Genomic DNA, 22,645 nt, shown 5'->3' with positions numbered 1-22,645 from the left:
GCGCTGTCCCTCAGCTCTTCAGCTCAAGGCAAGCGCTCTACCACTTGAGCTACAGCGCCACTTCCGGTTTTCTGGTGGTTTATTGGAGATAGGAGTCTCACGGTCTCTCCTGCCCGGGCTGGCTTTGAACCGCGATCCTCAGATCTCAGCCTCCTGATTAGCTAGGATTACAGGCGTGAGCCACCAGCGCCCGGCTCCATGTGACTTTTATAACCAGCTAACCACCAAAAAGTAAAAAGTAGAGGTGTGGCTCAGATAATACTACACCAGCACTGAGTGAAAAAGCTAAGGGACATGTCAAAGTGATGACTTCGAACCCCAGTACTAGCACCAAAAAAAAAATTTTTAACTAACACAAAAAAGGTCAATTTCAAAATTATAAAAGAAGCTGGGCATCAGTGGTTCACGCCTATAATCGTAGCTACTCAGAAGGCTGAGACCTGAGGATCATGGTTCAAAGCTAGTCTGGGCAAGAAAAGCTGTGAAACTCTTATCTTCAATAAACCACTAGAAAACCAGAAGTGGTGCTGTGGCTCAAGTGGTAGAATGCTAGACTTGAGCAAAAGAAGCTCAGGGATAGTGACCAGGCCCTGAGTTCAAGCCCCAAGACTAGCCAAAAAAAAAAAAAAAAATTCTCTCACAATGAAAACTATTTTAAAAAACAAGAAGGGGGGGGCTGGGAAGGTGCTCAGTGATAGAGTGCTTGCCTTGCATGCATGAGGCCCTGGGTTTGATTCCTCAGCACCACATAAACAAAAAGAAAAAAGCCGGAAGTGGTGCTGTGGCTCAAGTGGTAGAGCCCTAGCCTTGAGCTGAAGAGCTGAGGGACAGAGCCCAGGCCCAGAGTTCAGGCCCTACGACCGGACCCAAAAAAAAAAAAAAAAAACAGGAAGGGGCTTTTTGTTGTTGTTTTTCATTGGTTCTGGAGATTAAAAAGTGTCCCATAAGCACAGGCTTAACCAAAGAGCTACACTCCCAGCCCCAAGAAACAAATAACATATCATTTTATAGAGATTTGTCCAGAGGGCCAAGTACCTTGTAATCCTAGTTACTGGGAGGCTAAGTGGAGGACTGTGGTTCCATGTCAGTTCACTGAAGAGGTTATTACCACACAGGCTGTCTAATAAGGGAGTAAGTTAATTAAACTCTAAAAATATTCTATCACACTCAGTTTGGATTGATTCGAAAGTTATTTAATATTAGAATATCTGTCAATGTGGAGAATACTATATGATCATTTTTAGTACATGGAGAAGAAGGTATCTAATAAAATCCATCACCAAGTCATGTCCTCCTTTTTTGTTTTGTTTTGTTGTTGTTGTTGTTGTTGTTTTGGGGGGGTCTGGTCATGGGGCCTGAACTCGGTCTGGGCGCTGTCCCTCAGCTCTTCAGCTCAAGGCTAGCGCTCTACCACTTGAGCCACAGCGCCACTTCTGGCTTTTTCTTTTTGCTTATGTGGTGCTGGGGAATTGAACCCAGGGCCTCTGGCATGCAAGGCATGTGCTCTACCACTGAGCCACCTTCCCAGCCCTGTTGTTGTTTTTTTTAGGTCGTGGGGCCTGAACTCTGGGCCTGGGCGTTGTCCCTCAGCTCTTCAGCTCAAGGCAAGTGATCTACTACTTGAACCACAGCGCCACTTCTGACTTTTTCTGCTTATGTGGTACTGAGGAACTGAACCCAGGGCCTCGTGCATGCAAGGCAAGCACTTTATCACTAAGCCACCTTCCAAGCCCCTAGTCTTTTTTACTTCCCTTTTTGTTCCTTGGTAGTGCTCATACATGCTAGGCAAATGCTCCTCACTAGGCCACATCCCCAGCCCAGGAAAAGAAATCAAGACTCAAATATTTATCAAGATTTGAGATGTACTTCAGGGATAAAGTACTTTTTTACTTCCCTTTTTGTTCCTTGGTAGTGCTCATACATGCTAGGCAAATGCTTCTCACTAGGCCATATCCCCAGCCCAGGAAAAGAAATCAAGACTCAAATATTTATCAAGATTTGAGATGTACTTCAGGGATAAAGTACTTTCATAGTACATGTGAGGTCCTGGATTCAAACATAGCACTGAAAAAAAAAACAACCCTACATCCCTCAAACTAATACATTATATATTATAAAAGTACAGCAAACATTAGAATTAATGAATTAAAAGCATCAGTCAGCCAGGCGCCGGTGGCTCACGCCTGTAATCCTAGCTACTCAGGAGGCTGAGAGCTGAGGATCACGGTTCAAAGCCAGCCAGGGAAGGAAAGTCTGTGAGACTCTTATCTCCAATAAACCACTAGAAAACCGGAAGTAGCTCTGTGGCTCAAGTGGTAGAGCACTCGCCTTGAGCTGAAGAGCACAGAGACAGCACCCAAGGCCAGAGTTCAAGCCCCATGACCGACCAAAAAAAAAAAAAAGCATCAATCAAGGCAGGGCACCAGTGGCTCACACCTGTAATCCCAGCTACTCAGGAGGCTGAGGTCTGAGGATCACAGTTCAAAGCCAACCCAGCAAGGAAATTCCCTGAAACTCTATAGTCTACTTCATCTTATCACCAGTTAACCACTAGAAAACCAGAAGTGGTGCTGTGGCTCAGGTGGTAGAGCCCTTGCATTGAGCTAAAGATCTCAGGAGAGTGCCCAGGCCCAGAGTTCAAGCCCTATGACTGACCAAAAAAAAAAAAAAATCAGAAAAGGAAAACCACAAGATAGTTGATGCCTAGTAGGATGGTTAGAACCACAAGTCAGACAATAACAAGTGTTAGCAAAGATGTGGCAAAACTAGAATTCCCCTTCAGCTAGTGAGAATTTAAAATGACACAGCCATTATGAAAAGGATGTGGCAATCTTTTTGTAACGTTAGACAAGTTAAACATCTACTTGAGACAAATGAAAACACATATCCATATAAAATCTTATACATGAATGTTCATAACAGTTTTATTCACAGTAGCCAAAAGGCCAAAACACCTGTCAGCTGGTAAATGGGTAACAGCCCAGCATGTCCATACAATGGAATGCTGTCCATAAAACTGACTGAAGTACTGATATACTCTGCAACATGAGAACCCTTGAAAACATGCACAGTGAAAGAAGTCAAACACAAAAGACCACGTATAGCTATGTATGTGGCTCATGCCTGTAATCCTAACCACTCAGAGTCTGAAATCTGAGAATCACTATTCAAAGCCTGGGAAGGAAAATATGTGTGACTCTTATCTCCAATTAATCACCCAAATGCTATTAGTGGAGCTGTACGTCAAGTGGTATAGTGCCTTCATCAAATAAAGCTCAGAGACAGCACCAAGAACGTGAGATCAAGCCCCAGAACTGGTGTGAGCACACACATACGCACACAATCCAATATACAAGCTGGGCACTGGTGGCTCACACCTGTAATCCTAACTACTCAGGAGGCTGAGATCTGAGGATCACAGTTCAAAGCCAGCCAAGGCAGGAAAATCCATGAGATTCTTATCTCCAGTTAACCACCAGAAAACCAGAAGTGGCCCTGTGGCTTAAGTGGTAGAGTGCTAGCTTTAGCTGAAGAACTCAGGGACAGAGCCCAGGCCCAGAGTTCAAGCCCCATGACTGACAAAGGAAGAAAGGAAGGAAGGAAGGAAGGAAAGAAAGAAGAAATAAATTAAGAAGGAAGGAAGAAAGGAAGAAGGAAAGGAAAGAAAAGGAAAGGGAAGGAAAGGAGGCTAAATATATATATGGAAGTAATTCACAGGAAATATACAGGTGGATGTGGTTGTACACATTTGTAATCTTAATACTTGGAAGGCTGAGACACGATCATAAGCTTGAACCACCTGGGTTATACAGTGAGACCCTGTCTTGAAGGAAAGAGGAGAGGAAGGGAGGGAAGGAAGGAGGGAGAGAAAAAAGGAAAATGCTAGCATAATGGCGCATGACTATAATCCTACCTATATAGGAGGCTGTGAACCTAGGATCAAGGTCCAAGGCCAGCCTGGGCAGAAAAGTCTCTTAGAGCCATGCTCAACTCATAGTTGGGTGCAGTGACATGCATGTCATCCTTAACTATGTGAGAGACTGATATTGGGAAGATCAGGGTTCCATGATGAAGCAGAAGCGTGGACGTGGTGGCAAATATCTGTTATCTCAGCAACAACAGATATTCTAAAATAGATGGATGGCAACTCAAACCCATGCCTAGGCAAGGACCAAGACCTTATCTCAAAAATAATCAGTTATGGGGGCTGGGAAGGTGGCTTAGTGGTAGAGTGCTTGCCTTGCATGCATGAGGCCCTGGGTTCAATTCCTTAGCACCACATAAGCAAAAAGAAAAAAAAAAAGCTGGAAGTGGTGCTGTGGCTCAAGTGGTAGAGTGCTAGCCTTGACCTGAAGAGCTAAGGGACAGTGTCTAGGCCCAGAGTTCAGGCCCCACAACCAGACCAAAAAAAATAATAATAATAACCAGTTATGGGTCTGGGAAGGTGGCTCAGTGGTAGAGCACTTGCCTTGCATACATGAGGCCCTGGGTTCGATTTCTCAGCACCACATAAGCAAAAAAAATAAAAATAAAAAGCCGGAAGTGGCGCTGTGGATCAAGTGGTAGAGCGCTAGCCTTGAGCTGAAGAGCTGAGGGACAGTGCCCAGGCCCAGAGTTCAGGACCCACAACCGGACCCCAAAAAAAAAAATAACCAGTTAGATCCCACAATACTGTGAAGTTTATGTAATCACTTAATCTCAATAAAGAAATTAAAAAAAAAAACTTTGAGACACACAAGTCTTTCATTTTAGTATCAGGTTCTATTCAACTATATCATGAGTCTGTTTACATTTCTGATGTGTACTAATGTATTTGGAGTTTTAAAAAATGCTTTCCAAGATTCCTCAAAATAAAAATAAATTTCTCGAGGAAAAAAAAAATAAATAACCAGTGAGTCAGTCAGGAGCCAGTGGCTCACACCTGTAATACCAGCTACTTAGGGCTGGGAAGGTGGCTCAGTGGTAGAGCGCTTGCCTTGCATGCTCGAGGCCCTGGGTTGGATTCTTCAGCACCACATAAACAAAAAGAAAAAAAGCCGGAAGTGGCACTATGGCTCAAGTGGTAGAGCACTAGCCTTGAGCTGAAGAGCTGAGAGACAGTGCCCAAGCCCAGAGTTCAGGCCCCACAACCGGACCCCCCCCCCAAAAAAAAAAATACCAGCTACTTAGGAGGCAGAGACCTAGAATATCATGGTTAAAAGCAAGTCTGGGAAGAAAAGTCAGTGAGACTATCTCCATTTAACTAGCAAAAATGCTAAACTGGAAGGACAGCTCAAGCTGCAGAGAACCAGCTATGAGTAAAAAAGCCAAAGGAGAGCAAAATGGTGCTGAGTTCAAGCCCTGGTACTGACACCAAGAACAGAAACAGGCGTTGCTTAATGGTTCAGTGGTAGACTATATGCCTCACAAGCACTAGGCCCTGTGTTCAAACCCCAGTGAAGAAAAAAAAAAGAGGCCATTGCTTCTAATCCTAGCTACACAGGAGGCAGGATCTAAGGATAGAGTTTTGAAGCCAGTGCAGGAAGGGAAGTTCATGAGACTCTTATCTCCAATAACCAATACCAAGTCAGAAGTAGAGCTGTGGCTCAAGTGGTAGAGCTCTAGCCTTGAGCAAAAAACTCAGGAATAGCACCCAGACCCAAGTTCAAACCCCTGGCCTGGCAGAAAAAAGAAAAGGAAATAAAAATACATAAAAAAGAAGCTGAGCATTGGTAGCTCATGCCTGTAATCCTACCTACTCAGGAGGCTGACAATCTGAGGATCACAGTTCAAAACCAGTTAGGGCAAAAATCCATGAGACTCTTTTCTCCAATTAACCACCAGAAAACCAGAAGTGGAGCTGTGGATCAAAGTAGTAGAGAACTAGCCTTGAATGAAGAAGCTCAGGGTTAGTGCTCAGGCTCAAAGTTCAAGCCCCACAATCAGATAAATATGAGCCACAGCACCACTTCCAGCTTCTTCTGATTATGTGGTAGTGAGGAATGGAACCCAGGGCTTCATTCATGCATTCATGCATTCATGCATGCTAGGCACTCTACCACTAAGACACATTCCCAGGCCCCTCCCCCCATTTTTTTGTCAGTTGTGGGCCTTGAACTCTGGGCCTGAGCGCTGTCCCTCAGCTCTTCAGCTCAAGACTAGTGCTCTACCACTTTAGCTACAGCGCCACTTCTGGTTTTCTGGTGGTTTATTGAAGATAAGAGTTTCACAGACTGTCCTGCCTGAGCTGGCTTTGTACTGAGATCCTCAGATCTCAGCCTCCTGAGTAGCTAGGATTACAGGCATGAGCCACCAGCGGCGGCTTCCCCCATCTTTTTTAAGAAATAGGCTCTCACTATGTTGCTCAAGGTCTAAAATTCCTGGGCTAAAGAGTCCTCCTCTTGGGGCTGGGAAGGTGGCTCAGTGGTAGAGTGCTTGCCTTGCATACATGAGGCCCTGGGTTCGATTCCTCAGCACCACATAAGCAAAAAGAAAAAAACTGGAAGTGGCACTGTGGCTCAAGTGGTAGAGGGTTAGCCTTGAGCTGAAAAGCTGAGGGACAGCGCCCAGGCCCAGAGTTCAGGCCCCACAACTGGACCCCCCAAAAAAAGTCCTCCTCTTCTTTAATCTTCCCAAGAAGCTAAGACTATAGGCAAGTACTACTGTGCTATCTCAAATCCTTTCTTTTAACTGACACTTTCCCATTTATTTTATTTTTTTTTGGGGGGGGGGAGGGGTCCAGTCATGGGGCCTGAACTCTGGGCTTGGGCGCTGTCCCTCAGCTCTTCAGCTCAAGGCTAGTGCTCTACAACTTGAGCCACAGCACCACTTCTGGCTTTTTTCTTTTTTTGTTTTATGTGGTGCTGAGGAATCGAACCCAGGGCCTCATGCATGCAAGGCAAGCGCTCTACCACTGAGCCACCTTCCAAGCCCTCCCATTCCTTTTTTGTGTGTACGTGTGCATATGCCAGTACTTGGGCTGGCACTGTCCTTGAGCTTTTGTATTCAAGGCTGCTCTACCAGCTTTTTGATGATTAATTAGAGATAAAGCGTCTCATGGACTTTCCTATCAGGGCTTGTATCCAACCTCAATTCTTAGTTCATAGCCTCCTGAGTAGTTCAGCTTATAATGTGAGCCACAGTGCCCACCTCTGACATGTTCTTTAAACTGTACAAAATGGCACTGGCCCATAATTCCTTGATGTGAGAGACTACAGCAAAAGGATGGTAGGTTAAGGCCAGCCTAGAATATATAATGAGACCTTGTTTCAAAAACAACAACAAAAACAAAAACAAAACCCACAAACCAAAAATAAAAATAAAACCAAAACAACATGCAGCAGAAACAAAAGGTGGAGCCCTTAATAATCACTCTAATATATTCATTAACAAGACTATAGCTGGCTCAGCTATTAAGAAAATGATATAAAAATACATTTTGATTTATTATACATGAACAATTCATACATTGTACTACAGGATTGTATGGATATAAATGGGTCATAATTGTATTGACATTACTTTTTTAAGTAAACGGATTTTTCAGATAGCATCTTTTCAGTTTATCACTCACAAAACAACTGGTGACATAATTTAAACACAAACTGGGATTCAGTCAGATTGTTACATACCTGCATATGGAGCCATTCCTAAGATAGTAGGTATCAGGCCTCTGTAAAATCCTCGGACACCACCTTCCTTTGAGTGAGGGAAAATGAGAAGTGAGACTACATTGTGCTCACTATGATAAATAGCTCAGAAGAAAAGCACGTGATACAATGGAGACAGACATTACTATAGGACTCACTTGAACCACAAATATTACCTTTCATCATCTTCATCATCACTATCATCATCATCATCATCATCATCATCAATAATTGCAAATAAAAAAATCTAGACATCATTCAAAATATTTTCCTAAATACAAAAGGGCATGAAACAAATGAGAAAGATAAGATGAAATACCTTGGCGTAAATTGTCTTGAATGCATGAATGATTCCTGTATAAGTGTGTTCCCCTTTCACCTGGAATGCTAGACGTACTCTAACCATGTCAAGAGGGTAAGTACAGACGACAGCAGTCATACCTGAAACACAGGAGAAATCTGAATGGATAAACTTTTGACTTACTTTGTACATATACATATTGTATATGTGTATGTGTGTGTGCATCCTCTTCATCACTAATAATGCTCTCAGTATTATTGGGTTGATATAATCTCAACGAACTGGGCACTATTAGCTCATGTCTATAATCCTAGCTGCTCAAGAGGCTGAGATCTGAGGATTGATGGCAGTTCAAAGACAGCCAGGACAGAAAAGTAGCACGAGAGACTCTTTTTTTTTTTTTTTTTTTGGGTCCGGTCGTGGGGCCTGAACTCTGGGCCTGGGCGCTGTCCCTCAGCTCTTCAGCTCAAGGCTAGCGCTCCACCACTTGAGCCACAGCACCACTTCCGGCTTTTTTCCTTTTGCTTATGTGGTGCTGAGGAATTGAACCCAGGGCCTCAGGCATGCAAGGCAAGCACTCTACCACTGAGCCAAATTCCCAGCCCCAGCACGAGAGACTCTTATCTCCAATTAACCACCAAAAAAAATGCCAGAGACAGAGCTGTGGCTCCAATAGTAGAATGCTACCTCTGAGCAAAAAAAAAAAAACAGTAAAAGCATAAGGCCATAGATTCAAGCCACGGCACAAATAAACTAATTTCATATCAAAAATGGCATTAATGATTCAATTATATGTCATATGTCAGCAGGAAAACTAATAAGAGTCAGTTTGTAAATCTTCAAGTTCTTCTTGTGAAGTTACATGGTTAGCAACAAAACAGTACAGTTTCAATCTATTATGAGTTCTGAAAAACAAATTCATTAAAAAAAAAGAAAAGATTTAGGGGCTGGGAAGGTGGCTCAGTGGTAGAGCGCTTGCCTTGCATGCATGAGGCCCTGGGTTCGATTCCTCAGCACCACATAAGCAGAAAAAGCTGTAAGTGGCACTGTGGCTCAAGTGATAGAGTGCTAGCCTTGAGATGAAGAGCTGAGGGACAGCGCCCAGGCCCAGAGTTCAGGCCCCATGACCAAAAAAATAAAAAAAATTTAAAAAGCCACTTACCAGTCCATTCACACTTGCAATTCTATCTACTCTAACTATTCTATTCCCAGAGAGGAAAATCTGTGAGATGCTTATCACCAATTAACCACCAAATATCCAGAAGAGGAGGTATGGCTCAAATGGTAGAGCACCACTCTTGAGCAAACAGCTAATGAGAGCACCCTGGCTATGAGTTCAAGCCCAGTACTGTCTCACACACACACACTCACACACACATACACATAAATTACCAAGTCTGGTTGTTTTTGTCCGTATTCCTGAAAGAAGCTTAATAACAATTTGAATGTTAACCTTACATCTTGGAATATATGGCAAAGATTCTCACTTTACCCTTGTGAATCTTAAAATCTAGTTAATCTATTTGCTGGGCACCGGTGGTTCATGCCTGTAATCCTAACTCCAGGCCTGGGCACTGTCCCTGGGCTCTCCAGCTCAAGGCAAGCACTCTACCACTTGAGCCACAGCACTACTTCCAGTTTTCTCATGGCTAATTGGAGATAAAAGTCTCAGGGAATTTCCTGCCCAGACTGGCTTTGAACAGCAATCCTCGAATTTCAGCCTCCTGAGTAGTAGCTAGGATTACAGTTATCCCCCCAACCTGATGTGGAGTTGTAGCTCAGTGGTAAAGTACTAGCTTTAGCAGAAGAGTTCAGGGACAGTGCCCAGGCCCTAAGTTCAAGCCCCATGATTGATATAAGAAAAGAAAAAAAGGGGCTGGGAAGGTGGCTCAGTGGTAGAGTGCTTGCCTTGCATGCATGAGGCCCTGGGTTCAATTCCTCAGCACCACATAAGCAGGAAAAAAAAAAGCCGGAAGTGGCGCTGTGGCTCAAGTGGTAGAGCACTTGCCTTGAGCTGAAGCTGAGGGACAGCGCCCAGGCCCAGAGTTCAGACCCCATGACCGGACCCAAAAAAAAAAAAAAGAAAAGAAAAAAATTTGTAACTGAAGTTCTGAAACTGTTGTGTTGTTTTTAAATGAAATGCAATTTAAGAGAACTTTCAATTCAATAATGATGTTATGAAAAGGAAATAATATGAAGTCTTCACTACGTAATTCATTCATCATTCTATTTCATCTTTCCGACTTTTTTTTTTTTGTTTGTTTTTTTGTGGGGCTTGAACTCAGAGCTTGGGCACTGTCCCTGAGCTCTTTTACTCAAGGCTAGCTTAATTGGAGATAAGAGTCCCCTGAGGGGCTAGAAATGTGGCTTAGTAGTAGAGGGCTTACCTAGCATGCATGACGCCCTAAGTTCGATTCCTCAGTACCACATAACCAGAAAAAGCCAGAAGTAGCACTGGGGCTCAAGTGGTAGAGCGCTTGCCTTGAGCATACAAAGTCTCAAGGACAGTGCCCAGGCCCTGAGTTCAAGCCCCAAGACTGGAAAAAAAAAAAAGAGTCTCATGGCCTTTCCTGCCCAGGTTGCCTTTGAACCTCAATCTTCAGATCTCAGCCTCCTGAGAAGCTAGGATTACAGGTGTGAGCCACCAGCCCCCAGCTATCTTTACTACTTTTCAAAGGGAAAGGTTTTGAGCTGGGAAGGGGCTGCTCATGTGTGTAATCCTAACTATTCAGGAGGCTGAGATTTAGAGATCAATGTTCCAAGTCAGTTGATAGATAAATCCAAAAGATTCTTATCTCTAATAATCAGCAAAAAGCTGGTCATGAAAGTGTTACTCAAGTGGCAAAGTATCAACCTTTTAAGGCAAAAGCTAAGCAAGAATGCAAGGCCCTGAGTTCAAACCCCATAGTGGCACAAAAGAAAAAAATAAAAAGATAAATTTCCAGAAATAGGACTGTCAAATGGATAACAAGTTTTTCTTTTTTTTTTTTTGGGTCCGGTCATGGGGCCTGAACTCTGGGCCTGGGCGCTGTCCATCAGCTCTTCAGCTCAAGGCTAGAGCTCTACCACTTGAGCCACAGCGCCACTTCTGGCTTTTTTCTTTTTGCTTATGTGGTGCTGAGGAATCGAACCCAGGACCTCAGGCATGCAAGGCAAGCGCTCTACCACTGAGCCAACTTCCCAGCCCGGATAACAAGTTTTTCACAGAGTTGTAAGTTCTGTAAAATACCCTTTTTTAGATTGAATATTATTTATAACTGAGTGTAGAAAGATAAATCAATATCACATGTTATCTAAACCAAATTATAGTAACAGAAAAAATAAATTTTAGGGGCTGGAAAGGTGGCTCAGTGGTAGAGTGCGCGTGCCTTGCATGCCTGAGGCCCTGGGTTCGATTCCTCAGCACCACATAAGCAGAAAAAAAAAAGCCGGAAGTGGCGCTGTGGCTCAAGTAGTAGAGCGCTAGCCTTGAGCTGAAGAGCTGAGGGACAGCACCCAGGCCCAGAGTTCAGGCCCCATGACCAGACCCAAAAAAAAAAAAAAAAAGAAAGAAAAAGAAGTTCTCAAATATAAAATATACAAGCCAGGCGCCAGTGGCTGACGCCGATAATCCTAGCTACTCAGGAGGCTGAGATCTGAGGATTGAGGTTCAAAGCCAGCCCGGGCATGAAAGACTGTGAGACTCCTATCTCAAATAAACCACTAGAAAACCAGAAGTGGCACTGTAGCTCAAGTGGTAGAGCGCTCACCTTGAGCTGAAGAGCTGAGGGACAGTGCCCAAGCCCAGAGTTCAAGTCCTATGACCAACAAAAAAATAAAATAAAATATACATACTACTCTTACCTGCCATGGATCCAGCCATTAATCTGTGAACATGACCAGAAACTCCCAACTTGGTGGTAATTAACTAGAAACCAAAAATATGTTGTTAAATGGCACAATAGTTTGGGTTATTTTTGTTTGTTGCAGTGCCGGAGATCAAACTCAGAGCTTTGTGAATACTAGGTAAGCCAGAATATGCCAGAACAACATGTGGTTTTACCTGCTGCCCATTTCATTGTCAAATAGTGACTCTTTTTTAATTACAGAATTTAAGCCAAATGCTGATGGCTCATGCCTATAATCCTAGCCACTCAGGAAGCTGAGATTGGAGGATCGTGGGTCAAAGCCAGCCTGGGCTGGAGAGTCTGTGAGACAATTCCACAAATTAACCACCAAAAAGCTGGAAATGGAGCTGGGGCTCACACAGCAGAGCACTAGCCAGAGAAAAGCTCAAGGATAGCACCCGGGCCCTGAGTTCAAGCCCCAGGTCTGGCACAATAATAAAATAATAACAATAACAGAATCAGTTAAATATGTAGAAAATTAACCATGCAACTGTGGGCAGGAATGGAGGAAGAAACATGGGGAAAGCAAAGGAAGGGATGACATTGTCCAAGAACTGTACTCATTACTGGACTCATGGAATTGTAACCCCTCTGTACAACTACTTAATAAAACAATAAGCCAGGTACTGGTGACTCACACCTGTAATCCTAGCTACTCAGGAGGCTGAGCTCTGAGGATCATGGTTCAAAGCCAACCCAAGCAGGAAAGTCCATGAGACTCTTATCTCCAATTAACTACCAGAAAACCGGAAGTGGCTCTGTGGCTCAAGTGGTGGCTGGCCTTGAGCTGAATTACTGAAGGACAGTGCCCAGGCCCAGAGTTCAAGGCCCACAGCCAGCAAAAAAAAAAAAAAAACAACACAAGAAGTGGCACTGTGGTTCAACTGGTAAAGTGCTAGCCTTGAGCAAGAGCGCTCAGGGAGAGTGCCCAAGCCCTGAAGCCTCAGGACTAACAATAACAACAAAAAAATTATAGAATCAGTTAAAGACTTAAACACAAGTAACAAGAGTAGAAAAAGCACAATTATAAAAAGTTGGGCAGTGTATCTCATCAGGAGATTAGGAGATACAGTCTCCATAGCTGTGTTCTTCATGCTTTTTTTTTGGTCCTGGGGCCTGAACTGTGGGCCTGGGCACTCAAGGCTAGCACTCTACCACTGAGCCACAGTGCCACTTCCGGCTTTTTCTGCTTATATGGTGCTGAGGAATTGAACCCAGGGCCTCATGCATGTTCTATTTCCACTACATTTCATAATTGAAAACTAAAGAAGTAGATGGATGTTTTTTATATTTATCTTAACTTTAGCATCTATTAACTAACTCACGCCTGTAATCCTAGTTACTCAGGAGTCTGAGATCTAAGGATTGAGGTTCAAAGCCAGCCCAACTAACCACCAGAAAACCAGAAGGGGCACTATGGCTCAAAGAGGTAGAATGCTAGCCTTGAATATAAAGAACTCAGGGACAGATCCCAGTCCCTGAGTTCAAGCCCTTAGAATGGCACCCAAAAAACAAAACAAAACAAAAAAATTAAAAAAGGAAGGAAGGAAGAAAGAAAGGAAATCCAGGGCGAGGATCATGGGATCAGGCTTGGCATCTAAGTGATAGAACCTTTATCTAGCATGCTTGAGGTCCTGGATTCAATCCCCAGCACTGACAAAAAAATTTAAAAGAAGGAAAAAGAATGAGCGTGATGGTACACAACTGTAATCTCAGTGCTCAAGAGTTTAAGGAGAAAGATTTCTGAGTTTAAGGTCAGTCTCAGCTACATAGCGAGGTACCGACTCAAGAAAAGAAAATGTTAAAAAAAAAAAAAAAAAGCAAATACCTGTTAGCAAGCATAATATTCAAGGACACTAAAGAGAAAAGAGGATAATTCAACTACCGTTTTATACTGCTCAAATGCCATAAACTGGATTGCACCGTACGGAAAAATTCGAATCATCATTGCACCATTTCCTTTATACAATCCAAGGTATCCTTCTTTTTGGGGAACAGCACGCAATGTTGAGAGTACTCCTGTTTTAACAAAGGTTTTAGAAGAAAAATACTATCAAAGCCAAGAAGAATATCTAAATTACAATTACATGACAATCACTGATATAGACTACTAGGCTATCACCCATGATTTAATTTTGTTTGAGGAATCACACAGTAATTATGTATCAGCTAAATTTATTTAAAATACATCTTCTATCTAAACTATAAAAATAAGCATTGCAAGGTATGAATGGCTCACCCCAGTAATCTTAGCTACGCAGGAGGCTGAGATCTGAGGACTGAGGTTCAAACCCCAAGCAGGAAATTTCATGAAATCCTTATCTCCAATTAACCACCAAAACCTAAAGCCAAAGTGGAGTGTGGCTCAAGTGGTAGAGTGCTAACCCTGAGCAAAAAAGCTCAGGAACAGCACCCAAGACCTGGACCTGAGTTCAAGCCCAAGCCAGAAGAGGAGGTATAGCTCAAGTAGAGTGCCAGCCTTTGAGTAAAACAGCTACAGAATAGTGCTACAGAATACTGATTTGTTATTTGTTTGTTTTGTGCTCAGCTCCTTCCTTTATTTTGTGCCCCAGTACTGGTACTAAATAAATAAATATAATTTAGGAAGGAAGAAAGGAAGGAAGGAAAGAAGGAAGGAATTTCTTGCAAAATTTAATTCTAGGGCTGGGAATGTGGCTCAGTGGTAGAGTGCTTGCCTAGCATACCTGAAGACCTTGGTTCCATCCCTTAGTACCACATAAACAGAAAAAGCTGGAAGTGGCATTGTGGCTCAAGTGGTAAAATACTAGCCTTGAGCAGGGACAGTGCCCAGGCCCTGAGTTCAAGCCCCAAGATTCACACACACACACACACACAAACACACAAACACACACACACACACACACACACGTTCTAAGCCAAATACTGGTGGCTCACACCTGTAATCTTAATTACTCAAATACACACACACACACACACACACACACACACACACACACACGTTCTAAGCCAAATACTGGTGGCTCACACCTGTAATCTTAATTACTCAAATACATACATACACACATACACACACACACACACACACACACACGCGTTCTAAGCCAAATACTGGTGGCTCACACCTGTAATCTTAATTACTCAAATACATACACACACACACGTTCTAAGCCAAATACTGGTGGCTCACACCTGTAATCTTAATTACTCAAATACATACACACACACACACACACACACACACACACACACACACACGTTCTAAGCCAAATACTTACTGGTGGCTCACACCTGTAATCTTAATTACTCAAATACATACATACACATAATACACACACACACACACACACACACACACACACACACACACACACACACACACAGACACACACGTTCTAAGCCAAATACTTACTGGTGGCTCACACCTGTAATCTTAAATTACTCAGGAGTCTGAGACCAGAAAATTCAATTCAAAGCCAGCCCTGACAGCAAATTCCACAAGACTCTTATCTCCAACTGACCACCAAAAAAAGCCAGAAGTGGAGCTGGCTCAAGTGGTAGGGCACTTAGCTTTGAACAAAAAAGTGTACCACAGCTCCTAGGGCCCTCAGTTCAAGCCCCACAAATTTTAGCTCCAAATTTTGGTTCCTTTTCATGCCCTATCTACATTTCACAACTGAAAACTAAGGAAGTAGATGAATATTTTTTACATCCATGCTTATTTTTAACATCTATTAACTCACCTAAATGTTTGTAGTGGTGATTGTGAGCTTGCAATAAAACTTTTACTCGGTCCAAAGGAGCAACAGTTGTTTTGGCACAGCATCCAGCAATACCTTAAAAAATGTTTAGAAGGTCAGAAAGAAACAGCATTTCATTGAGGGAGATAATTTCTTTAGTCAGTAAATACGCCAGTCTTTAACTTGGCCTCTTTGGGTGGAATTGCCCCATATCAGAGATATTTGGACAACTGGCTCCCGTTCCCTGTAATTTTATAATTGAGCATGTCAGACTTAAAAAATTCTAGGAGAAGCCGGGCACTGGTGGCTCACGCCTATAATCCTAGCTACTCTAGAGGCTGAGATCTGAGGATCATGGAACAAAGCCAGCCTGGACAGGAAAGTTGGCCAGACTCTTATCTCCAATAAACTACTAGAAAACCGGAAGTGGCCCTGTGGCTCAGCAGCAGAGTACTCACCTTGAGCTGAAGATCTGAGGGACAGCACCCAGGCCCAGAGTTCAAGCCCCAGGACTGACAAAAAAAAAAAAATCCTAGGAGAACAAAGCAGTCCCTAGTGCCTGATGAACACAAGTAATTTTGCTAATACGTGGAGATAGAGCCCAAGATATTATTTGCAGAACTGTTTGAAATGACCACCTTTTCCTCTGGATGACTTTTTCACTTGAAACAATCAACTTTTAACCACAAAATTCTTCATTCATTTATGCATTCGGTAAATATGTATTTGGCCCATAACACATACTGCTGGCCACAGATGTGGATAAAAGCAGAGCAAAGTGCTTCCATGGGCTTTACTTAAATGTTTGAATATGATATCTATACATAAGTTTCCATACTAGAATTTTCCTATCTGAACTAATGGAAATAACAACCTTGACTATCAAAACTGAAGCTAAACTACAAATATGGCTATGCATGATTTTATATTATGCTGTATTGTCTTGTTAGTCATGTACAACTGTATACATTAACCATATAATGAAAGTAGTTTTTTATCCCTTTGTACAACCATTTAAATATTAAAAAAGGGCTGGGAAGGTGGCTCAGTGGTAGAGCGCTTGCCTTGCATGCTCGAGGCCCTGGGTTCGATTCCTCAGCACCACATAAGCAAAAAGAAAAAAGCCGGAAGTGGCGCTGTGGCTCAAGTGGTAGAGCGCTAGCCTTGAGCTGAAGAGCTGAGGGACAGCGTCCAGGCCCAGAGTTCAGGCCCCACGACCGGAAAAAAAAAAAAATTAAATAAAATTTAAAAAAAACAAAAACAGGAGATAGTGTCTAACACCTGTAATCCTAGATATACAAGAAGCTGAGATCTGAGGATATGGGTTAGAAGTCCAAGGGACTCTTACCTCCAATTAATCATCAAAAATCCAAAAGTGGAGCTGTGGCTCAAGTGATTAAAGCTCTAGCCTTGGGCAAAAAAAGCTCAGGGGCACAGCCCCACAGCCTGAGTGAAAGCCCAGGACCAACACAAACCCTGTCACATTATGTCTTTGCTTCTGAAAATCTACAATTGTTCTCCACTTCACTCCAAGTCTTATAACTCTTTACCAGTCCTTACTTTTTTTTTTTGCCAGCCCTTACTTTTTGCCTAACTTCCTTCCCTAAAAAAAATCACCTATCTTCAGCCTTAGTCCTTGAAGCAACTGTTTCAACAGACTAGGCCCCCCCCAACCTTTGCTTTAGCTTCTCCTTCTTTAGATATGAACTTGCTATACTTCCTAATTCCTTTAATCTCCTCAGTCTAGTGTGTAGCTGTGTGCCAGCAGTCTCAGCTACACAGAAGCAGAAGAACTGACAGTTCTTTGATAACAGCCTGAGCAAGATAACAAGAACCCAAACCCAAAGTAGAGGAAGTGGGTGTATGAAGACACCTGCCTATAATCCACACTTGGAATCTGAAGCCTACACAGAAAGACCCTGTCTCCCCTCCCCTCCCCCCCAAAAACACTCAGAAGTTAGCTGAGTCGTATTCTCTCAATGATAAAGACTAACCACAACCATCCTAGCTGACCCTGCATATTTTCCACTTCTTTATTTCTTGCCTCAGTCTCCTTTGCATTCATCACCTTCAAATATATGATAAAGTTACTTTCTCTTTTTGTTTATTTTCTTTATTCCCTATAGTGCCTCATTCAGGAGGAAACACAGCAAGGGTAAAGTGCCCCATTTTGTTCTCTTGTGTATAAAAGCAGGTAGAGCTGGCACTCATAGCCTCCACTGTTAATAAATGAATATACTTTTTTAGTTTGTTTTGTCAGTCATGGGGCTTGAACTCTGGGCCTGGCCTCTGTCCCTCAGCTCTTCAGCTCAAGGCAAGCACTCTACCACTTGAGCCACAGTGCCATTTCTGGTTTTCTGGTGGTTTACTGGAGATAAGAGTCTCAAAGAGGGCTGGGAAGGTGGCTCAGTGGTAGAGCGCTTGCCTTGCATGCCTGAGGCCCTGAGTTCAATTCCTCAGCACCACATAAGCAAAAAGTAAAAAGCTGGAAGTGGTGCTGTGGCTCAAGTGGTAGAGCGCTAGCCTTGAGCTGAAGAGCTGAGGGACAACGCCCAGGCCCAGAGTTCAGGCCCCACGACTGGACCAAAAAACAAAAAACAAAAAAAACAAGAGTCTCAAAGAGAGCTGGGAAGGTGGCTCAGTGGTAGAGTGCTTGCCTTGCATGCCTGAGGCCCTGGATTCAATTCCTCAGCACCACATAAGCAAAAAGAAAAAAGCCGGAAGTGGCGCTGTGGCTCAAGTGGTAGAGTGCTAGCCTTAAGCTGAAGAAATGAGGGACAGCGCCCAGGCCCAGAGTTCAGGCCCCACAACTGGACCCCCCAAAAAAAAAAGAGTCTCAAAGACTTTCCTGCCCAGGCTGGCTTTGAACCGCAATCCTCAGATCTCAGCCTCTGGTTTAGCTAGGATTACAGGCCTAAACCACCAACACCCGGCATTAAATGTACTTTTTTTTTGGGGGGGGGGGTAGGTCGTGGGGCTTGAACTCTGGGGCACTATCCCGCAGCTCAAGGGGAACACTCTACCACTGGAGCTACAACGCTACTTCCTGTTTTCTGAGTGGTTTATTGGAGATGAGACTTATGGAGTTTCTGCGGGGGCTGGCTTTGAATCATGATCCTCAGAGCTCAACCTCCTGAGTAGCCAGGATTACAGGCATGAGCTACCGATTCCTGGCCTTGAATTTACTTTTATCAGCCAAAAACAAAATAATTAGGGGCTGGAAGATGGCTCAGTGGTAGAGTGCTTGCCTTGCATGCATGAGGCCCTGGGTTTGATTCCTCAGCACCACATAAGCAGAAAAAGCTGGAAGTGGTGCTGTGGCTCAAGTGGTAGAGTGCTAGCCTTGAGCTGAAGAGCTGAGGGACAGCATCCAGGCCCAGAGTTAAGCCCCACGACCGACAAAAAAAAAAAAATTAAATTCTTAATACTGCTATATTTTTCAGATACTATCTTTTTTTTTTTTTTTTGGGGGGGGGTCCAGTCGTGGAGCCTGAACTCTGGGCCTGGTCGCTGTCCCTCAGCTCTTCAGCTCAAGGCTAGCGCTCTACCACTTGAGCCACAGTGCCACTTCCGGCTTTTTTCTTTTTTCTTATGTGGTGCTGAGGAATCGAACCCAGGGCCTCAGGCATGAGAGGCAAGCAGATACTATCTTTCAACAAGTCCTCAAACTACAAATATTTTTTGTTCCTAGCCTTTTGTAATTCAGTGTTGACAACCTAGAGAAACAACCATAGAAGGACAGAGATGAAAACATTTGTTTATAAGAACTCAAGAGAAGCCAGGCACAGGTGGCTCACACCTGTAATCCTAGCTACTCAGGAAGCTGAGATCTGAGGATTGCAGTTCAAAGCCAGCCCAGGCAGGAAAGTCTGTGAGACTCTTATCTCCAATTAACCATCAAAAACCAGAAGTGGCGTTGTGGCTCAAATGGTAGAGGGCTAGCCTTGAGCTGAAGAGCTCAGGGACAGCGCCCAGGCCCAGAGTTCAAGTCCCACGACCTACCAAACCAAAAAACAAGAGGAAATTTCGTTGAGACAAAGTGAACCTTTTGGCTTCACAGTCACAACAATAGGCCTTTTCAAGTAGCTCTGGCATCGTTTTTAGAGCGCCTTTGAACCAGTTTTGGTTGCCGATAGTTTTACACAATTCCCAGTCATTTTTGGAAAGCTAACCACCACTTGTCACCCTTTGAGCAACATGCAACGCTACACTCAATCACCCTCGTTCTTTATTAAAGAAAGTGTATCACGTAAAGAACCCCCTTCTTCCATCCCGGCAAAACAGATGCCTCCTGGTTCAGTTCTAGCCCGTCCCCAGCCGCTCCCCCGGGGCCCAAGGCCCAACTCCCCGGGACCTGACTGTCACCACCAGTCGGGTACAGTAGAAAACAATAAGGAGCCAGCAGGGCAGAGAAGCAAGTCCAGCACAAGACATCATCGGGGCCGCTGGCAGCCGCTGGCACCGGCCGGCACCCAGCAGCGCCGGGTGCCGCCTGCAGACACCCACCTCCAGCCACGAAAGAGCGAAGCCAGTAGAAGTCTCGGCGAGCTGTGGGCCCTCCAGCCCCGGCTGCCTGCGGCACCGCGGGCGGAGAGTCGGCCGCTGCCAGGGCCGCTGCTGCAGCCATCAGGACCTGCCCACGTCGGGAGCTTCTGATGACAACTTACAAACCACAGGCCCAGACCATGGCTGGCGCGGGCATTGACACTGGGGCCGGCCGCCGCGCGGGCGGGGCCAAGTGACTCGGACGCTGCCGCGCGGGATGATGACGTCAGGGGCGGCCCGAGGAGGCGGGGCCAGAAGCAGAAGGGGGCGGTGCCCAGGCGCCTCAACCTCGTGCTGGTGACGTAAGGGGGCAGGGCTGTGTGGGCGGGGCCAGGCTCTCCTGGTGTCCGCTGCGGACTTTGCAGTTTGGCGCCTTTTTGATCAGGTTGGGGAGGGATAAGGTTTCTCCAGTCCCTTCCAAACCTACTGCCGCTCGGTGGTGCCCTCGGCTTTCACCTGTAACCCCAACGACTCAGGAAGCTGAGATCTGAGGATCGCGGTTCAGAACCAGCCCGATTGACAAGTTCTATAGACTCTTACCTTCACTTAACCAGTACAAAGCCAGAGGTGCAAGTGTGGCTCAAGGGGTAAAGTGCCAGCCTTGAGCGAAGAAGCTCCAAGCTTCTTGAAGACCCTGAATTCAAAACAAGGACCAAACTGAAGATGTGGCTCAAGTGATAATGTGACAGCCTTGAGCATGAGGTTCTGGGTTCAAACCTTGGTATCAGCACACACACACACACACACACACACACACACACACACACACACACACACACTAACCCTAGAAATGGTTCAATTTCAAATGTTTCCTTCCCATTAGACTTTTATATCACTTTTACATTTCCTAAATTCTTCTCATACCAGATACAGGATTAATTAGCTGTGTAAAATTTCCAGTAACAACTGACCCTCAATTTCATCCTTCCCTCACTTCCCTAAGCTTCCACTCTGTCTACTACACCTACTACACCTTTGAATTTGAGCCCAGAATGTTGCCTCCACCTCCTCTCTAAGTGCTTGGATTAGTCAAAAACCACCATGCCAGTATTTCTCTCTCTTTATATCTAAATGACACCAATTTCCGTTCATTATAACCAAATTTAAATTTATGATTTTTTTCCAAGCATACTGTTTCCTTTTTGCAGTAAATAATGATTCTATTTTCAGTCAATAAACTTTAATGCAAAATATTCTCGCTGTTTTCTCCTGCCCTCTGCTGTCAGTTCTTAACATAACAGCTAAAGTAATCCTCATTCCTATAGTACCAGTTACTAAGAAGGCTGAGATCTGAGGATTTTCCATCTGTGAAAGACAAATCCAAGCTTGGTGCTGGGGCTCATGCCTGTAATCCTAGCTACTCAGGAGGTTGATATCTGAGCATCGCAGTTGAAAGCCAGCCCGGGGAAGAAAGTCCTTGAGACTCTCATCTCCCATAAACAACCAGAAAACTGCAAGTGGTGCTGTGGCTCAAGTGGTAAAGTGCTCACCTTGAGCTGAAGAGCACAGTGACAGCACCCACGGCCAGAGTTCAAGCCCCATAACTGACCAAAAAAAAAAAAAAGAAAGAAAGAAAGAAAGAAAGAAAGAAAAAAGAAAAGAAAAAGAAAGAAAGACAAATCCAAGAAACTACCTTCGATTAACCAACAAAAAGCCAATAATGGATGTATGGCTCAAGTAGTAGAGCTCCTTCTGTAAACAGAGCCTAGCAAGAATGTGAAACCAGACTGGGAAGGTGGCTCAGTAGTAGAGTGCTCGCCTTACATGCATGAGGCCCTGGGTTCAATTCCTCAGCACCACATAAGCAGAAAAAGCCAAAAGAGGCACTGTGGCTCTAGTGGTAGAGTGCTAACCTTGAGCTGAAGAGCTGAGGGACAGTGCCTAAGCCCAGAATTCAAGCTCCACGACCAGCAAAAAAAAAAAAAAGAATGTGAAGCCCTAAGTGTGAAGCCCCAGTAACAACCATAATAAATAAATTAAGTATAGATTACTGATAGGCACATAGATAATAGAAAGACAGAAAGACAGATGATAAATAAAAAGCTGAAACAAGCTGGGTATCAAAGGTTCATGCTGTAATCCTAGCTACTTAGGAGGATGAGATCTGGGAATCCTGGTTCAAAGCCAGCCCAGGCAGAAAAGGCCCTGAGACTCTTATCTACAATAAACTACTCAGAAAAGGGCCAGAAGTAGCATTATGGTTCAAGTAATAGAGCACTAGCCTAGGGCTTAGTGAATCCAGGGCTTCATCCATTCTAGGCAAGCACTCTACCACTAAGCCACATTCCCAGCCTACACCAGCAATTTTTATAGACACATTTTATATATATTAACATTAAATCTAAATGTTTGTATCCATTTTCCCCCACCAAGATGTAAATTCCATAAGACAAGGATTATGTATTTGATAAAATGTGTTGTTTGACATTAGTATCAAATGGTAAATGGTAAGAAGCATAGTTAAAGACAATTGTTTACCTCTTTCCCTTTGTGAATAGTTAGAAACTAATACCTAGTGCTAAAGAACAAGCAACTAGCTGGAAATGAGTGACTCATGTTTATAAT

The 22,645-nt window shown here is 43.9% G+C and overlaps 1 protein-coding gene across 2 annotated transcripts in view; it reads right to left on the bottom strand.

Moving 5' to 3' along the window:
- Slc25a16 (solute carrier family 25 member 16) overlaps positions 1–20,252 on the bottom strand; it is a 29,163-nt gene extending 8,911 nt beyond the window's left edge. The window contains exons 1-6 of one of the 2 annotated variants that reach the window (XM_070020968.1): positions 20,042–20,252; positions 15,539–15,631; positions 13,702–13,835; positions 11,773–11,836; positions 7,948–8,069; positions 7,611–7,677 (exon numbers count right to left, since the gene is read on the bottom strand). In XM_070020968.1, the coding sequence (XP_069877069.1) occupies positions 7,611–7,677; positions 7,948–8,069; positions 11,773–11,836; positions 13,702–13,835; positions 15,539–15,631; positions 20,042–20,162 (601 nt within the window). In that variant the 5' untranslated portion in view covers positions 20,163–20,252. The remainder of the gene's footprint in view (positions 1–7,610; positions 7,678–7,947; positions 8,070–11,772; positions 11,837–13,701; positions 13,836–15,538; positions 15,632–20,041) is intronic. The other variant, XM_070020969.1, reaches the window with a different exon arrangement.
- Positions 20,253–22,645: the final 2,393 nt, after the last annotated feature.

Source organism: Dipodomys merriami, unplaced genomic scaffold (assembly GCF_024711535.1).
Source record: "Dipodomys merriami isolate MVZ:Mamm:240054 unplaced genomic scaffold, mDipMer1.0.p SCAF_14, whole genome shotgun sequence".
NCBI lineage: Eukaryota > Metazoa > Chordata > Mammalia > Rodentia > Heteromyidae > Dipodomys > Dipodomys merriami.
This window is presented reverse-complemented; position numbering and strand designations above follow the sequence as displayed.